The sequence below is a fragment of the Vipera berus genome (genome assembly GCF_964194415.1).
Source record: "Vipera berus genome assembly, chromosome: 5".
NCBI classification, from domain to species: Eukaryota; Metazoa; Chordata; class Lepidosauria; order Squamata; family Viperidae; genus Vipera; species Vipera berus.
In genome coordinates, this window is record NC_138207.1 from 17126627 (window position 1) to 17144628 (window position 18002).

The 18002-nt window shown below is 41.7% G+C and overlaps 1 protein-coding gene across 3 annotated transcripts in view; it reads left to right on the forward strand.

Annotated features, from left to right (window-relative positions):
* The window catches only part of TNIK (TRAF2 and NCK interacting kinase), a 150155-nt gene extending 132433 nt beyond the window's left edge, over nucleotides 1-17722 (forward strand). For all 3 annotated transcript variants that reach the window (XM_081329174.1, XM_081329175.1, XM_081329176.1), the window contains 7 exons: nucleotides 5097-5240; nucleotides 8001-8135; nucleotides 9798-9898; nucleotides 12989-13138; nucleotides 14800-14959; nucleotides 15624-15763; nucleotides 17336-17722. In XM_081329174.1, coding sequence (XP_081185300.1) covers nucleotides 5097-5240; nucleotides 8001-8135; nucleotides 9798-9898; nucleotides 12989-13138; nucleotides 14800-14959; nucleotides 15624-15763; nucleotides 17336-17419 — 914 coding nt within the window. In that variant the 3' untranslated portion in view covers nucleotides 17420-17722. The remainder of the gene's footprint in view (nucleotides 1-5096; nucleotides 5241-8000; nucleotides 8136-9797; nucleotides 9899-12988; nucleotides 13139-14799; nucleotides 14960-15623; nucleotides 15764-17335) is intronic.
* The last annotated feature ends 280 nt before the right edge of the window (nucleotides 17723-18002 follow it).

Below are 18002 nucleotides of genomic sequence, written 5' to 3' on the forward strand. Positions count from 1 at the left end.
AAAAGAGGGTGAGAAGAAAAAAAATACTTATGTTCAGAAGATAATAGAATTTAGCCCAGTGTTTCTATTGCAGTTCTCTGACTGGATACGTGGAAATGGACATGCAGATGTTAAGACGTTAAAGTCAGCCATGACCATCTGTGTACATCAAGTCTAAGCAAAAGCTTTTTTTATGGTTTTACTGGTACTGCAGTTGGAATACTTTGCAGATCATATATTTAATATAACTTACATTAAAGTAGAATTTCCTGAAATTGGCGAGAGCTGCAATAATTACAATCCCTTGGCTTTGAATAGAAAATGAAAATAGTTTAATACAGCAGTCTGTTCAAAATTCTAGCCTCTTTCTACAGCAGTGACTATAACTATATGCCCCATAGAGATGTTAATGTGGAAATAGTAGCCATCAGGGTTAAGAAGAAAATATTTGAAAGAAAAGAGGATGAGGGGACCTTGGTGTTCTCTGAGCTTGGCTGTTTTCTTGCAGACATTTTATTACCCTAACTGCACTGACGATGTTAATCTAGTTTGGGTAATAAAATGTCTGCAAGGAAAAAAAAAACAAGCTCAGAGAGCAGCATGGACTGCTCATTTCAATCCTGATATTCTCTATCAGGAGAGAGCATGGTAGCTTGAAGGAGTAAAATCAGTACAAGTGTATGCAGTTAGATGTAAGACAAATTCAGATATTCTCTCCCTGAAATAGCTGAGTTGTCTTTTGTTAGCAGGTTACATGGAGGTGGTTTGTAAACCGGCTTCTTGCTTAAAATGCTGTCAAGTTAGTCAGTGAAGATCCCCATCTAGGGTAACAAATGTACCAGGTTCAGTTAGCACTTCTTATCCTCAAATGGAAGATTTCTACATACATGCATTTTTTTCCCCACTGACATTGTTTGCATATAACAGGAGAACCTAAGAAGCTCCATTCTACCCATGTTCGGCCTCACGTATATACTTTTACCACACCGCTCAAACGACAGTGCTTTTGTTTGACTTCTTTGGGCTTATAAGTTTGCCGCCTTCTCAACTGCATAACGTGTAGCATCCCGTCCATTTCATCCTCCGTGATTTGTGTGGGAAAATCAGAAACCGCTTCTTTCAATAACATCCTTAGCATTCAGATTCTGCTGTGCTTTTCAAATAAAACTCAGGTCCATTCAGGAAGTGCATCTAGGAGGTGAAAATATTAGATTTCAAGCATAGAAAAATCCATGAATGGTGAATAAAATTATGAATTAAATTAAATTGTGTTTGAGTAATTACTAGAGTGGCTAGGCCAGGGGTAGGCAACCTTGCTCTTTTATGACTCGTGGACTTCAACTCTCGCTCAGGAATTCTGGGAGTTGAAGTCCACGAGTCATAAAAGAGCCAAGGTTGCCTACCTCTGGGCTAGGCCTATGGCCAGATATCTAGAGATCATTTAGCCATTGAACAGTGGCATCAAAACTGAGTTAAAGGCACACATACAATCAATGAATCTCTTGGAAAGGATTCCCAACTCAGGGCAGAGAATTAATTTAATTTAATTTATTAATATTTCTATACCGCCCTTCTCCCGAAGGACTCAGGGCGGTGTACAGGGCAAGAATAAAACACAGAGATTTACAAAAGATAAAAGGTAATTAAATACATGCCCAATTAAAAATACAGTTAATACATACTAAAAAACCCCAATAAAAATAGTAAAAAACCCCACCAATCCCCCCTCAGGCCAGGCCGGCTTGCTCGAACAAGTATGTTTTCAGATCGCGGCGAAAGGAGCGAAGATCGGGCGCCGTCCGGAGCTCAACCGGTAACTGGTTCCATAGCTCCGGGGCGCCCACAGAGAAGGATCTCCCCCTGGGGGCCACCAGTCGACATTCTCTGACCGGTGGCACCCTGAGGAGGCCCTCTCTGTGGGAACGCACAGGGCGGAGGGAAGTAGACGCCGGCAGCAGGTGTTCCCTAAGGTACTCCGGACCCCTGCCATGTAGGGCTTTAAACACCATTACTAGCACCTTGAATCTCACCCGGAAGACAACTGGTAACCAATGCAGCTCACGGAGCAGAGGTGTGACATGGGAGTATCGGGAGACTCCCAACACAACTCTCGCGGCTGCATTCTGTACCAGTTGGAGCCTCCGGGTGGTCCTCAAGGGAAGCCCCATATAGAGAGCGTTGCAGTAGTCTAGACGAGAGGTCACGAGCGCTTGAGTGACCGTGCATAAATCATCCCGGCTTAGATAGGGCCGCAACTGGCGCACCAGGCGAACCTGGGCGAAAGCCCCCCTAGTCACAGCCACCATGTGATCTTCCAAGGTGAGCCGTGAATCTAGGAGGACTCCCAAGTTGCGAGCCCTATCTACGGGGGGTAATAATTCACCCCCCATAGAGAGAGATGGAATATCCGAATAGACCCGGGATGAAGGTATGCAAAGCCACTCGGTCTTGTCGGGGTTGAGTTGAAGTCTGTTCCTCCCCATCCAGACCCGAACCGCCTCCAGGCAACGGGACATCACGTTGAGGGCATCACTGGGGTGGTTTGGGGTCGAAAGAAAAAGCTGGGTATCATCAGCATACTGATGATACCCAACTCCAAAGCCACGAATGATCTCACCCAGCGGTTTCATGTAGATGTTGAACAGGAGAGGCGAGAGGACCGACCCCTGAGTAACTCCATAAACGAGAGACCTCGCGGTCGACCTCTGCCCTCCTGTCAACACCGACTGCGAGCGTCCCTGGAGATAGGAGGAGAACCACTGTAAAACCGTGCCTCCCACTCCCAATCCCCTGAGACGCCGCAGCAGGATACCATGGTCGATGGTATCGAAAGCCGCTGAGAGGTCTAATAGGACTAGAACAGAGGAATGACCCCTGTCCCGAGCCCTCCAGAGATCATTCACCAGCGCGACCAATGCCGTCTCCGTGCTGTGCCCGGGCCTGAAACCCGATTGGTACGGGTCTAGATAATCCGCTTCATCCAGGACCAAAGGGAGCTGATGCGCCACCACACTCTCAACAACCTTCGCAAGAAAGCGAAGGTTGGAGACCGGACGAAAGTTGTTCAATACAGCTGGGTCCAAGGCAGGCTTCTTGAGGAGAGGCCTCACCACCGCCTCTTTCAAGATGGCAGGGAAGCTACCCTCACTCAAAGAAGCTGATATAACTGCTTGGAACCAGCTGCGTGTCCTCTCCCGGGCTGCATAAACCAGCCAGGAAGGGCACGGGTCCAATAAACATGTGGTGGAGCTCAGCCTCCCCATAATCCTGTCCACTTCCTCCGGAGTCACAGAATCAAACTCCTCCCAGGTGATATAGACAAGACCGCCCGTGTCCTGATCGGCAGACTCTGCCCAGTCAGAGTCCAGACCGGTCCGAATCCGAGCGATTTTGTCCGACAGATAATTGTTAAACTCCTCGGCACGACCCTGCAAGGGTTCCTCCCTCACCTCTTGATTAAGGAGGGAGCGAGTCACCCTAAACAGGGCGGCCGGGCGATTATCTGCGGACGCGATAAGGGTAGCGAAGTGATTAGACCTCGCCACCCTTATCGCAGCGAGATAAGACCTAATATAGGTTCTTAGTCGCAATCGGTCGGATTCAGATCGGCTGGACCTCCAACCGCTCTCTAGGCCCCGTCTCCGACGCTTCATCTCCCGGAGCTCCGCGGAGAACCATGGAGCTCGACGGGATCTGCATCGGGTCAGGGGCCGCAAGGGTACAACTCGGTCAAGAGCTTCAGTGGCTGCCCTTTCCCAGGCTTCCACTAAGGCATCTGCCGAGCTGTGAGTGGGGGAGGCAGGTGGGGACCCCAGCGCTGCCTGGAACCTCTCGGGATCCATTAAGCGTCTGGGGCAGTACCATCTAACTGGTTCCACACACCCACAGCGGGGGGTAGCAAAACGGAAGACCAGCCGCAGGAGATGATGATCGGTCCATGACAGGGGCATAATAATTGGAGAGCCCCCACCAAGATCATCTAACCACCGTCCAGATAAGAAAACTAGGTCAAGGGTGTGGCCTCCCTCATGAGTCGGTCCTGAAATTACTTGCGTCAGGTCCATGGCCGTCATGGAAGCCATGAACTCCCGAGCCAACTCAGATGATCCTCCCAGAGATGGTAGATTGAAGTCCCCCAAAACTATAAGTTTCGGGAACTCAACCACCAACCCAGAGAGGACATCGAGAAGCTCAGGCAGGGCTGCTGCTGCGTGACTAGGCAAAAGGTACACCAGCAGCAAGCCCAACTGCGCACCAGGGCCGCATCTCAAAAAGAGAGACTCACACCCGACTATCTGCGGAACGGTGGCCTCCCGCGGACCTAAGGTCTCCCTCATAACAACAGCCACTCCCCCACCCCTACCCTGAGCCCGAGGCCGGTGTAGCACCCGGAAACCTGGTGGGCAAAGATCAGCCAGAGGAATACCGCCCTCTGGGCCCAACCAAGTCTCCGTGATGCAAGCCAGGTCCGCCTGCTCACACTCGACCAAGTCACGGACGAGAGGAGCTTTATTGACGACAGACCTGGCATTCAAGTACACCAGCCAGAGCTCAGGAGGCTGCACATCCTCACTCCCGGGACCTCGGGGCAGAACAAGAGGGTCGGAACGCCTCACCGCTTGCAAGTAGCGGAGAGGTACATGTCTTATCTTTCAGATATGCTTATATGACTTTCTTTTATTCTTGATCATAGGCCAAATTGAATGAAATAAAGCATGATTGCAGGACCAAAGCTTTCCTAATTTCTCTCCCTAAGCAAATGAAGTATATAGCCAATAGTAAGGCCCTTGGTTCAAATGAATAAGATGGTTAAAAGATATTTCTGATTATACTGTTTTTTAAATACCAATTGTGTAAAACTCCGGATTGCAAAAACTATCTTGAAGAGATACTCTTCCCCCATTTTGCCTCATGGGGCAATGAACAGTTCCATCTATGGTCATGCACTTTATATAAACAGTAAAAATGTTTCCCAAATATTACTTTTATCCTTATAAAAATAATTGATTCACTAGTTAACTGCAGCGTTGCAGCTTTACTTTTAACGTTCTTATTTTGTCATTGTTGATTCACAGTGACCCCAATTTTTGTTTCATCTCCTTCTTTCCCTTATGTAGGTGTAAACTTGCTGGTAGGAACTGAGAATGGGCTTATGCTGCTGGATCGGAGTGGACAAGGAAAAGTGTACAATCTGATCAATAGGAGACGGTTCCAACAAATGGATGTGTTAGAAGGCCTCAACGTTCTTGTAACTATCTCAGGTATAATCGCAAAACACCATACTTCCATTATCCTCCTGGTGTCTTCCAAACTTGTAATTCCACCTGTAGTGAAAACCAAGATATATTTTGCAGGTTTTCAGTAAAGAGGTTAGTAAGATTAGGACTGGATCATTCTGTGTTAGCGATGAGTAACATAAGTTTAGGCTCTAATTGCCCTTTCATTTAAACAAGAACAGGAGACCAGTCTCACCACTACCACCCTGCGTATCTTTCAATCTGCTCCATACCCAAAAGATGTATAGGAAAATCAAGCCATTGTCAGATGGAAGCAGTAGATGTACAGTGTCCCATAAACTACGGAAACAAACAAATATAGTATTTTTTTTATTTCATTAAGAAGAAAACAGGCAAAGTATATTCACATGACATGCTAAATCATTGCACATGGCTCACATGAATGCACGAACCGCCTTATTTATGTTCAAAAGTAGTACAGTATATGCTGACGCAGAGATCTGTGAAATCCTTTGATCAGTTCAGAGGGACCTGCTCAGATTGGTCTGCTGATTTAGTTTGTCAGAACACCTTCTAATGGAAACCTTGACGCTCTAAGGTTTCAATCTAATCTAGTGGATAGTTTGGCTTCAGCATATGCCAGATTGGATTGTCTCTTTTCTGAGCTCTCTTCAGAGTCCTGAAAGATTCTGAATCCAATAGAACATTTTCTTCAGTTGTTTTGCCAGATTTTCATCTTTCTGACGTCTAAGTGGGGTCTTAGAGCATGCCTAGACTAAAGGAGATGTTAGACTACTAAATCATTTGAGCTTTGTGTACTTCACTGAAAATTCTCCTTGCTCCCTCTCTTGCTAACTTTACATAGTCATAAAGTTGATTATATATTCATAATCATGAAGCAATACATAATCATCTTTAATTTCTGTCCACTAAACCAGCAATAAGCAAATGGTGCTGTCAGGATCCTTGGCCATTGGCCATGCTAGCTGGATCAGAAGAGTGGGGATTTTTTTATATATAATTGTATGAAGAATTCTGATTACAATATAAAAATGAATACAAGTTAAACTTAGATAAAGAAAGGAAAGAATGAAAGATGCAGGAACAAAGAAAAAGAAATAAGAAAAGGAAAAGAAAGAATATAGTAAAAAAAACCACAAATATATAAAGAAGTGACTTTCAACTTTCAAAACAAGCGTAAACAAATTTAGTAACTCTTCACTCTCTATAAGATTACTAATAAATATGTCCATACCCTATCTTATTCCTTATCTATAAGCAAATTCATAAAACATCAGTTCTTCAATTCTGGTGTCAGCAAAAAAAATTGTAAAAGTTAACAAAATGTCTTATTTTAACCTTGATCAAATAAACCAACTTTACATTCTCTCCTTTTGTTTCTAACAGTCTTAATCCTTAATCCAATCAAATACCATAGAAAGATTTTATTTCTCTTCAATTCTTTATTCATTTGCACATATTTCTTCAATGCTTTATCAAGTCTTCTTTGTAAATGCAATAAGGAAAGATTTTCTAAGTCATTCTCATTTGTATTTCCCCTTTAATTTTTAAAACATAATAATAATAATAATAATAATAATAATAATAATAATAATAATAATAATAATAATAATAATAATAATAATAATAATAATAAAGTTGGAAGGGACCTTGGAGGTCATCTAGTCCAACCCCCTGCTCAGGGAGGAAACCTTATACCATTTCAGGCAAATGGCTGTCCAGTCTCTTCTTAAAAACCTCAGCCAATTTACATCAGCCAATTTCTTTTCTATATCCAGTAAAGCACCCTTTTCCAAATCATTCTCTTGACCCATCATGCATAGTTTCACCTTCTCTGTCTAGTCAGATAAAATTTGTTCCACATCTGTCTTCCTTAATCTCATCAACTTCTCTTGGACACGGTCTATCTACACAAGCAGATTTCATTGGCTTCTGTTCTTCAAAGATCTCCTTTAATATTTCTGAATGAATGATTGTGTGTAAATATAAATTCCGCAAGTCCCAATATTAACTGACATCAAGAACAGGCTTGTATTTTTTTTCCCTTCTGCTTAGAATCTTTAGTTCCCTCTAGTGTCCAAATTCTAAAATCTTAAAGTAAATTATCTTTGTTATGGCTTACAATAGCTAGGACAGCCGAAATAAATCTGTTTCCTAAGAGAAACTATTTATTTTTTATAATTAATTCCAAAATCTTACAGTGAAAGTCCATTTTCCAAATTTATCTTGACCAGTTAATCCATTTTATAACTTTCTTAGATCAATGTTATAGTTAACTTTTTCTGTTTTATTTCAAATTCTTTAAATTCTTAGAATTTAGAATTATTTTATTTGTTTGTTCAGAGCTGAAGATAAACTCAACCCATGAAGGCTTTTCAATTTTGTCATTCCAAAGGTCGCTAATACCTTTAAGATGGTTAATAGGCCATTTCCAGAAAAGATTAGAAAGTGAAATTGTGAACTTGGTGTCCTTTAAAAGGCTCCACCATGTTTGCAAGCAAGAGGGCTAATCCTTTCGGGTCCCAGTGCTCACATTCATAGAAAACCATTGCTGTCTGGCCTTTTTGTGAAAAGCAGCCATTTGGAATACATGTGGGTGATCTCCAATCCTCTGCTTATCTGGGGATAATATCCCACAAATTAACTTGCTTGAACAGGACAATGAATCTGGAAAAAGTAAATGAATTAAAATATTGTCTATAGTTAGTGAAGTCTATGTATACCGTAGTCTGTGTAGAAAAAATGAGCTCCATATTTCAACAGGAAAGAAGAACAAGCTTCGAGTTTACTACCTTTCCTGGTTAAGAAACAGAATATTGCACAATGATCCAGAAGTAGAAAAGAAACAAGGCTGGATCACTGTAGGTGATTTGGAAGGCTGCATTCATTATAAAGTTGGTAAGTATAAATCAACTACACAAATACTGGTGGAAGCCCTGTTGGGTACAGAGCAAGCAAACTCATACCACATTCCTACCACTTAAAAGCCATACAGCAGCGTTTCCCAACCTTAGGAACTTGAAGATACGTGGACTTCAACTCCCAGAATTCCCCAGCCAGCTATGCTGGCTGGGGAATTCTGGGAGTTGAAGTCCACGCATCTTCAAGTTCCTAAGGTTGGGAAACGCTGCCATACAGGACTTTGTAGCCTCTCAAGCTGAACCCTCCTTATTGATAACAATCTCTAAATATTCCATACGAGTCTTATGGCTAAACCAGCAATTGCATAAATAGTTTTCTGAAACAAGTTGGTTGGTGACATACGTTGTCATGACGTATACATAGGATAAATTATTCCCTACTTGATTCACAGGAGCTATTATTACAGGGGTTGGACATGCACACATTGGACTTGTTATGAATAGGTTTGTGTTCCAGTGTCATGTGTAATTCATATATGTAAAATTGGATCATGAATGGAACGCTGATCTTTATTTCCCCAATTTTCCCAAAACATTAATCATCAAATGGATCTCTTTGTTTTGGTCAAGTAATTGAAAGCATTGCACTGGATCCATATCGACGGTTTGTAGAGACCTACTCTGTGTGTCTCTTGCGTAGAGACCTACTCTGCTTTGGCAAAATCTACTTTCCTGAAGTTACTGTTTTAAATAAATTACTTTCATTATCGTAAACATTTTCTGATCATCATGTTCTAAGCTTAAATCATATATTACTTACTGCAGGAATGTAGACAGTTCTGTACTTACAAACAGTTTATGTTCCAAGAGGCTAATTGTAAGTCCATTTTGTTTGTAAGTCCAAACAAATATAAAAACATGCACAATCCAATTCATATCTTTCATATGTTTTTAAATTGTGATTTAATTTTTGTGGCTAGACTTAATTTAATTTATTTTAATTTTATATTGGATTTTTTTAAAATTTTGCCTTGTAAACCGCCCTGAGTCCTTTGGGAATAGGGCGGTATATAAACCGAATAAATAAATAAATATCTTACATAATTGGCAATTATGCCTTAATACCTGATGGCAATGGCTGACAGGATGGGGTAGCATCCAAAATGGCATACATTCAGCCTCCCAATGTGTGATGGTGCTGCCAAGCATGTGTATGCACACACCATAAATTAACCCCTTCCTATATTCTCCTACTTTCTGGGATCTTCCAGATTGGGGTTGACATGTTTGTTCATATTGGTGAAAGTAACTCAAAAGTTTGTAAGTAGAGAACTCTCCGTATTAAAGATATTGTCACATGTGAAATTACTTTTCTCAGCTTAAATCCAGTTTACTTCCAGGTACCACATGCCTTTCTTCGAACACCTGCATTTGTATTAATTTGAGTACTCTAATTATTATAAAAGCTCAAAATATGTTGCCACTTTTAATTTGCTTAAGATACGGTAAACATTTGAGTGACAAATAAAATAGACAAGTAAATCAAAACGGTTGCCTTTATGTGTAAAGGATAGCATCCAGGTATATGAAGAAGCCTGATTCTGATTTTCTGTGCTCTTTTTTTGAGAAAAAAATCAGTTTTATATTTCAGTTTATGTAAATAGGATGTTTAAAAATTTTAGTTCTATTTCAATTTTAGTGAAATATGAGAGAATCAAGTTCTTGGTGATTGCCTTAAAGAATGCTGTAGAGATATATGCTTGGGCTCCTAAACCTTATCACAAGTTTATGGCATTTAAGGTATGTTTTGTGTTATTACCAAAAAAAATCACTACTCATACATTTATTAATAGGGGTTTTTTGCAGATAAAATATATGTCATTCATTACTGGTACTTAACTACCTACAGCAAATAATGACTTCAACCCATGCCCTTGGCAAGAAAATTAATACAACATCATTAGAGCTGCTTTTTTACCCATTGAAGTTCTTAGCAATCAAATCTGACTGTGCCACTATTAAATTGCTAGCTGTGCTCTGACTGAAAGCCATATTTGATGGGCTGCATATATATCTGAGTGTCTGTAAGACTCAGCACTGCAGTAATGTCCTGGATTTTACAAAGACCACAGTCCACATAATTAGCCAGCAGATTTAACATTTAAGTGATAGTTCCTTCCATCTAAGGACACGAGTTAGGAGAGTGATCCAAGCCACTCTGCCACAATTTGTGTACATCCCAAAGAGGCCAAATGAGGATTCAGAACAATTTGGTAAAATTGAACCATTTGTGTCTGGGTTGTTTCCCCTTTCTGATGTTTTATAATAATTTTGTTATTCTTCACTAAGGAATTTAAAAGCAAATAAATAGTGTACAGCCTAGTTAGTACAAGATCTGAATGTGAGGGATTTGAAATGCTCATCTCAAAGAAGAAGTAACAATGCAATCCTCAAGATCTTCTGCACCTTGGATTAAATCAGAACTTAAAAGGGATTCCTATTTAGTCCTAGATATCCCTTTAAACCTAAAACCTTCTTTCTGTTCAGTTTTTAAGTGTAACGAGATCTACAGAATTATTGCAGCATGGGTGGAGAGTACAATTCAAGTTTCTCAAGAAACATTAGAACATAGAGACGGCATTGGTCGCGCTGGTGAATGATCTCTGGAGGGCTCGGGACAGGGGTCATTCCTCTGTTCTAGTCCTATTGGACCTCTCAGCGGCTTTCGATACCATCGACCATGGTATCCTGCTGCGGCGTCTCAGGGGATTGGGAGTGGGAGACACGGTTTTACAGTGGTTCTCCTCCTATCTCCAGGGACGCTCGCAGTCGGTGTTGACAGGAGGGCAGAGGTCGACCGCGAGGTCTCTCGTTTGTGGAGTTCCTCAGGGGTCGGTCCTCTCGCCTCTCCTGTTCAACATCTATATGAAACCGCTGGGTGAGATCATTCGTGGCTTTGGAGTTGGGTATCATCAGTACGCTGATGATACCCAGCTTTTTCTTTCTACCCCAAACCACCCCAGTGATGCCCTCAACGTGATGTCCCGTTGCCTGGAGGCGGTTCGGGTCTGGATGGGGAGGAACAGACTTCAACTCAACCCCGACAAGACCGAGTGGCTTTGCATACCTTCATCCCGGGTCTATTCGGATATTCCATCTCTTTCTATGGGGGGTGAATTATTACCCCCCGTAGATAGGGCTCGCAACTTGGGAGTCCTCCTAGACTCGCGGCTTACCTTGGAAGATCACATGGTGGCCGTGACTAGGGGGGCTTTCGCCCAGGTTCGCCTGGTGCGCCAGTTGCGGCCCTATCTAAGCCGGGATGATTTATGCACGGTCACTCACGCGCTCGTGACCTCTCGTCTAGACTACTGCAACGCCCTCTACATGGGGCTTCCCTTGAGGACCACCCGGAGGCTCCAACTGGTACAGAATGCAGCCGCGAGAGTTGTGTTGGGAGTTTCCCGATACTCCCACGTGACACCTCTGCTCCGTGAGCTGCATTGGTTGCCAGTTGTCTTCCGGGTGAGATTCAAGGTGTTAGTAATGGTGTTCAAAGCCCTTCATGGCATGGGGCCGGAGTACCTCAGGGAACATCTGCTGCCGGCATCAAGCTCCCTGCGCCCTGTGCGTTCCCACAGAGAGGGCCTCCTCAGGGTGCCACCGGTCAGAGAATGCCGTCTGGTGGCCCCCAGGGGGAGATCCTTCTCTGTGGGCGCCCCGGAGTTATGGAACCAGTTACCGGTTGAGCTCCGGACGGCGCCCGATCTGCGCTCCTTTCGCCGCGATCTGAAAACATACTTGTTCGAGCAAGCCGGCCTGGCCTGAGGGGGGATTGGTGGGGTTTTTTATCATTCTTATTGGGGTTTTTATTATGTATCAATTGTATTTTAATCGGGCATGTATTTAATTATCTTTTAATTTTTGTAAATTTCTGTGTTTTATTCTTGCCCTGTACACCGCCCTGAGTCCTTCGGGAGAAGGGCGGTATAGAAATGATAATAAATTAAATTAAATTAAATATTAAATATTTCTAACATATTGAAGAGTTACCTTGAAGTAAAATAGGTGGCCTATATAAATTTAATTAAGTAATTACCTATCTTGGTGGCCCTTGGAAACTATAGTTTTCTTAATGAGTTTTACAAATTCTCGCTGAACGAATGTGTGGAATGGGCTCATTCTCAAGAAATCCTTAAAATAAAGAGTCAGACTTTCCTTTGGAACTTTAGACATTCTTGTAATAGATCAATATATTTAAAAAGCTTAATTAAATTAAAGCCCTACATGGCTTAGGCCCGGGGTACTTGCGAGACCACCTGCTGCCATTGTCAACCTCCCATCGCCCGGTTCGCTCCCACAGAGTCGGCCTCCTCAGGGTGCCGTCGGCCAGGCAATGCCGGCTGGCGACCCCCAGGGAGAGAGCCTTCTCTGTGGGCACGCCGACCCTCTGGAATGAGTTGCCTCCGGAGCTGCGGATGGCCCCTGACCTTCGGTCCTTCCGCTGTGACCTGAAGACCTGGTTGTTCCAACAAGCAGGCCTGGACTGACTACGGTTTTTAATTAGGCTTTTTACTGGGTTAAATTGTCTCGTAATTTTGCATTTATTGTTTAATTCTCTTTTAAATTTTTTACTCTTTTTTTTTTTATTTTTATTGTTGTGAGCCGCCCTGAGTCCTCAGGGAGAAGGGCGGCATATAAATTTAATCAAATCAAATCAAATCAATTAGGTCTAAATCTGCAGAGATTGTAAACTAGTAGAAATAGAGCAGGGCATCTTAAGAAGGAGAATGTCAGATTGTCACTTTGTTACCACCGGATCCTAATTATTTGAATATTTATTTACTTATTTGGCTTCTCACAAAAAATTCATTGAGGGGATTTTAAAAGTCTTTTGCAGATCTTCAGCACAAACCATTGCTTGTTGACCTCACAGTAGAAGAAGGACAGAGGTTGAAAGTCATCTTTGGGTCACATACTGGCTTTCATGTTATTGATGTAGATTCAGGCAATTCTTATGACATCTACATACCATCTCATGTAAGTCTGAGGCTGCTCTATGGTTACTTTTGTGAATGTGATGGACAAGTGGCCATAATAGTCTGGTGCCGTTTAGCTATAATTATTAACCATTTGTTCTGTATCCTCTGGAAAGTCTTTCTTTCAGATTCTGTCATCAAAAGAAATAATTCAGCTGTAGAAATCTCTGGAGGGTCTTTATGATAGCTGTAATTTTGGAATGTCCTGTGGCAGAAGACTTCTTTGTACTCATGAATGAAGGCACATATTCATGTCCCAGGATAATGTTGCAGGATCCAATCTGGGTCTGTCACCGGGACCAGAGGTTTAGTCTTCCGAACTTTTGGACTCGTGCTGGAGCCCATCTTCAGGGACCTTCTCTCTAGCAGAGTGTGTGCTGTTCTCTGTGTGGTATTTATAGTGCCTGTTGTAAATGCCTTTTTAGTTGTTGATTGGGTTGGGTTGATGGCTGGCTTTAAAGTCATTGGCTGTTGTCCCAAAGATGCTTTTTCAAGAGGCAACTGGACCTTTTTGCTGAAGAAGCTTCTTGCATGAGAAGCGAAACGTCTTCAAAGAAAAACAAGAAAGTCCTGTTGCCTCTTGAAAAAGCATCTTTGGGACAACCATGACCTGGATGACTGAGAATCTCCCTAAAAGTTGTTGGCCGTTGTTTGCTTGTGTTGTACAGCCCTCACCTTCTAAATACTTGATATGCTGGTGGTAAATCAGCACTCCTGTTGACTGACGGAGGGCCTGTTTCCCAGGCTTCAATCACTTCCCTGTCTGTTTTGTGATTGAAGCCTGGGAAATGGCCCCTTGTCAGTTAACAGGAATGCTGATTTACCACCAAACGTAGGTAGAAGGCGAGGGCCGGGCAGCACAAGCAAACGTCAACTAATGACTTAAAAACCAGCCATCAACACACCCCAATCAACATCTCAAAAGCCACACACAACAGGCACTATAAATGCCACACACAGAACAGCACACTGCTAGAGAGAAGGTCCCTGAAGATGGGCTCCAGCATGAGTCCAAAAACTCGGAAGACTAAACCTCTGGTGCCGGTGACAGACCCAGATTGGATCCTGCACTCTTTATGCTATTTCCATTTATAGTTACATATTTCTAACATTGAATGCTGCTGTTCAGTGCTGTTTTCACTTTTAACTGGATAGAATTTTGTTTTATTATTTAAAGAATATTTTTTCCTCACGAGTTGCTATGAACATGTTTTTGCAGACTAGTAGAGTAGCATATCAAATACAAAATGCAATTAAGCAGAACCACTTAAGCCAGAATATCCCTGCTCATATTAATGAATTTTTAAAAAGGAATATGTCCAAATATTTGTCTCAGATACTAAACCAGAGCTTAATTTGAGCCTGAGCTGTAAGAAGCTTCCCATTAATCTCAGAGCTCTTGTAGTTTGTCAGCCAAGTTTTCATAAACCTTCTGTCTTATGGGTAGACTATAGATATAACTCTGGCAAGCTTGTCAGAAGACATAGCTAGTGTGCAGTCAGTAATCCTGGAAGCACATCTAATATCACTGGGCTGATGATTGCTCTATTTTAGTCTACTTATTTTCCAAAGGAAAGTGACCTATACCAAAGCAAGTTGACCCTTCTTATCCTGAAAATGTGACTTAATGCTGGTTTGGGGGCTGTTCTGTTCTGTACACAGATTCAGGGCAATATCACACCTCATGCCATTGTCATCTTACCCAAGACGGATGGGATGGAAATGCTTGTGTGCTATGAAGACGAAGGGGTATACGTTAATACCTATGGACGCATAACAAAAGATGTTGTACTCCAGTGGGGAGAAATGCCCACTTCAGTGGGTATGTCAGTTCTTCTTCTTCTCTTTAGAGATAAAGATAGCAGTGACATAGATAGATACATTTAGAGTGAGGTGACCAAGAATTATGCTATCAAATTGTGTTGGAGAGGTATGTTCAATGTTTCTTGGAGTGCAAGGAGATCAAATCAGTCAATCCTAAAGGAAATCAATCCTGACTGTCCTTTGGAACGAACAGATTCTGAAGCTGAAGCTCAAATACTTTGGCCACCAAATGAGAAAAAGAGGACTTTTTGGAAAAGAGCCTGATGTTAGGAAAGGCTGAAGGCAAAAGAAGAAGGGGATGGCAGAGGATGAGATGGTTAAATAGTGTCTTCAATGCAGCAGGCATGAGTTTGGGAAGACTCAGGGTGAGAATGGGGGACAGGAGCCTGGGATACTATGGTCCATGTGGTCACAAAGAGTTGGACACAACTTAGCAACTGAAGAACGATAAAGCAAGAATTGGTTATTTTCCTGTATTTTAATGATGGAATCAAGATACCAATGAACCTCTACCTTATGTCATTTCTGCTGTAAATAATAATACCTGCTAGGAAAGATACATGGTAAAACTTGCTTTTTTCCAATTGTTTTTAATACGAATATATTATCAAATGTTTATAGGTTGTATGTTTTGTTTGTTTGTTTGTTTGTTTCATGACAAGCCTATATTCACTCCAATCAAATAATGGGCTGGGGTGAGAAAGCTATTGAGATACGATCAGTGGAGACAGGACATTTGGATGGAGTATTTATGCACAAGCGTGCACAGCGGTTAAAGTTTCTATGTGAAAGAAATGATAAGGTAAGTCTATTTGCAGGACTCTTGACTGCTTAAGAGTAATTCTTCTCGAATCAGAGTGGATAGCCTCCAGCCCCCAAGGGTTCTAACTCATTAGTTCTACCTGATTATGGGAATTTTAGTTTAGGAACATCTGTTCTATACTAACATCTGGAGGAGCCGGAGGGTCCATGTCCTTCTCCCCAAAACTGCACACTTGTTTGTTCTGAACTCCACAATCTCCAGATACGTAGATTTAACGTTTAGAATTTTCTGCAAAGAACCATGCTTGGTGGGGAATTCTATGGGCTGAAGAACTTACATCCCTTAAAGATTCTTAAAAGCAGGCTGGTCTTTCTGGTTGGTTATTTGAAAGGTATGCTGTAAAAATAGATCCATCATCCTCCCCTGCTTCCAGTTGCGAGTCAATTCAAAGTGTAAAATTCTGCAATCTGTTTTGCATGGTTGCTAACCAGACACATCTGAAAAGCTTATTTTGCTTTAAAAAGCAGCAAAGCTTTTTTTCTTTTTAATAAAAATAAATATATGAAACATTTTGAGTATCCCTTCACCCAAAGAAATATCACAAAACATTCTGAAAACATGTCCTCATTCCATAAGAGAAAAAGGTCACCCTTTCCACACAAGTTGGACTGTACGAATAATTTCCAAATTTGAAAAGTAAAACCTCCAGAGTTTAGTTCACAACATAAATGTATTTAATCCTACTGATAGTTCTTACACCCAAAGAAATCTTGTATGATCCCAGACATTGAAAGAATCCAAAGGACTTCCGTTATTTTATCAGATTCTCTCTTCAAAACGTACTGTATTAACAAGAGGGGGGGGGAGTTTCTTTTTGAAAAATAGACTCCCAAAAACCCAGCCCTTCCAAAGGAGGTGAAAATCCTTGCAATCATCTTCTACCCCAAACCCAATTTACAAAACATCACTATTCAATAAAGTAATTAATATAACAACTATAAATTTCCATTAGGAGAAAGCAAAGAGTGATCTGGAATGTATGCCTGTAATCAGATAACTAATTTATGGCTGGGCATGGAACAGGAAGGAGCTCATGCCACTATAGAATTGGCCAGCAATTTGAATGGAAAAAGCACTGATTTTCCTGAGCTCTATGGAGATTCTCAATCATCCAGGTTGTGCTTGTGCCAAAGGGGCTTTTCCAAAAAGCAAATTGGACGTTCTTGGTTTTTTCCTTGAAAACGTTTCACTTCTCATCCAAGAAGCTTCTTCAGTTCTGACTAAACAGTAGGGAATAGAAGGATTTATATTCTTTGCAGTTATCTGGTAATTAGCACTGATACAATCAGCTTGGTGCCCTCTATCACACATTGTGTGGGAATTCTGGGACTGTGGTCCAAAAAACATGAAGAATGGTTTTAAAAACTTGTTGAGTTTTTTAAGATAAAAGTAGCAGTCATAGTTGTTTAAACGAATGACCAAGCAGAGAAACTAAACAGACATTTTCAATTAAGTCTCTTGAGTCCTTCTGATTAAGTGTATGTGCTGGAGGGAGGAAGGGATGTTGTTTTTTCCATTTATATTTAATCAGAATGCTTTCTTTCCAAACAGGTATTTTTTGCATCGGTAAGATCAGGGGGAAGTAGCCAAGTATTTTTCATGACCCTGAACAGAAATTGCATGATGAATTGGTAATGAAAGAGCACTTGGTGTTTATTTTGATGCCAAGATGTGTTAAATTTCGAAGAACATTGGAATTTGCAGTTATACTGTCAAGGCAAGTGAAGAAGAAGAAGAAGAAGATATTGTGGATCCTGTTGCTTTCTTCGGTGATCACAGTCTGCTCATGCAGCCACATTCTGAGAACACGACACACTTTTTCCATTGTGATTTCAGAATGCAGGTTTCTTCAGGATTCTAAGAATGCAACTCTGTTTGAGCAGGAAAGGACCAACGCTGGAGAGGTTTAACTGAATAAATCTCTTTGAAGTGTTCAAACTAAGCTGTGATAAAATCGTCTCTAGGGTTTTTAAAAACAATTTTTTCCCCCTTGATCCTCAGTTTGTATGAATAGAGACAGGTCTTAAAGTTAAAACAGAATATCTGTTTTAATAATGTCTGCCTATTAGCACCGAATATATAGTATGATGTAAGGCAGATTCCCCTGACCTGGTGTCTTTTAGGTGTGGTGGACTAGCGCTCCCATGATCATGGCTAGCGAGCCAAATGGGTATTTTTGTTTTGGAATGATGGGAGTTGTAATCAAACACATCTGTGG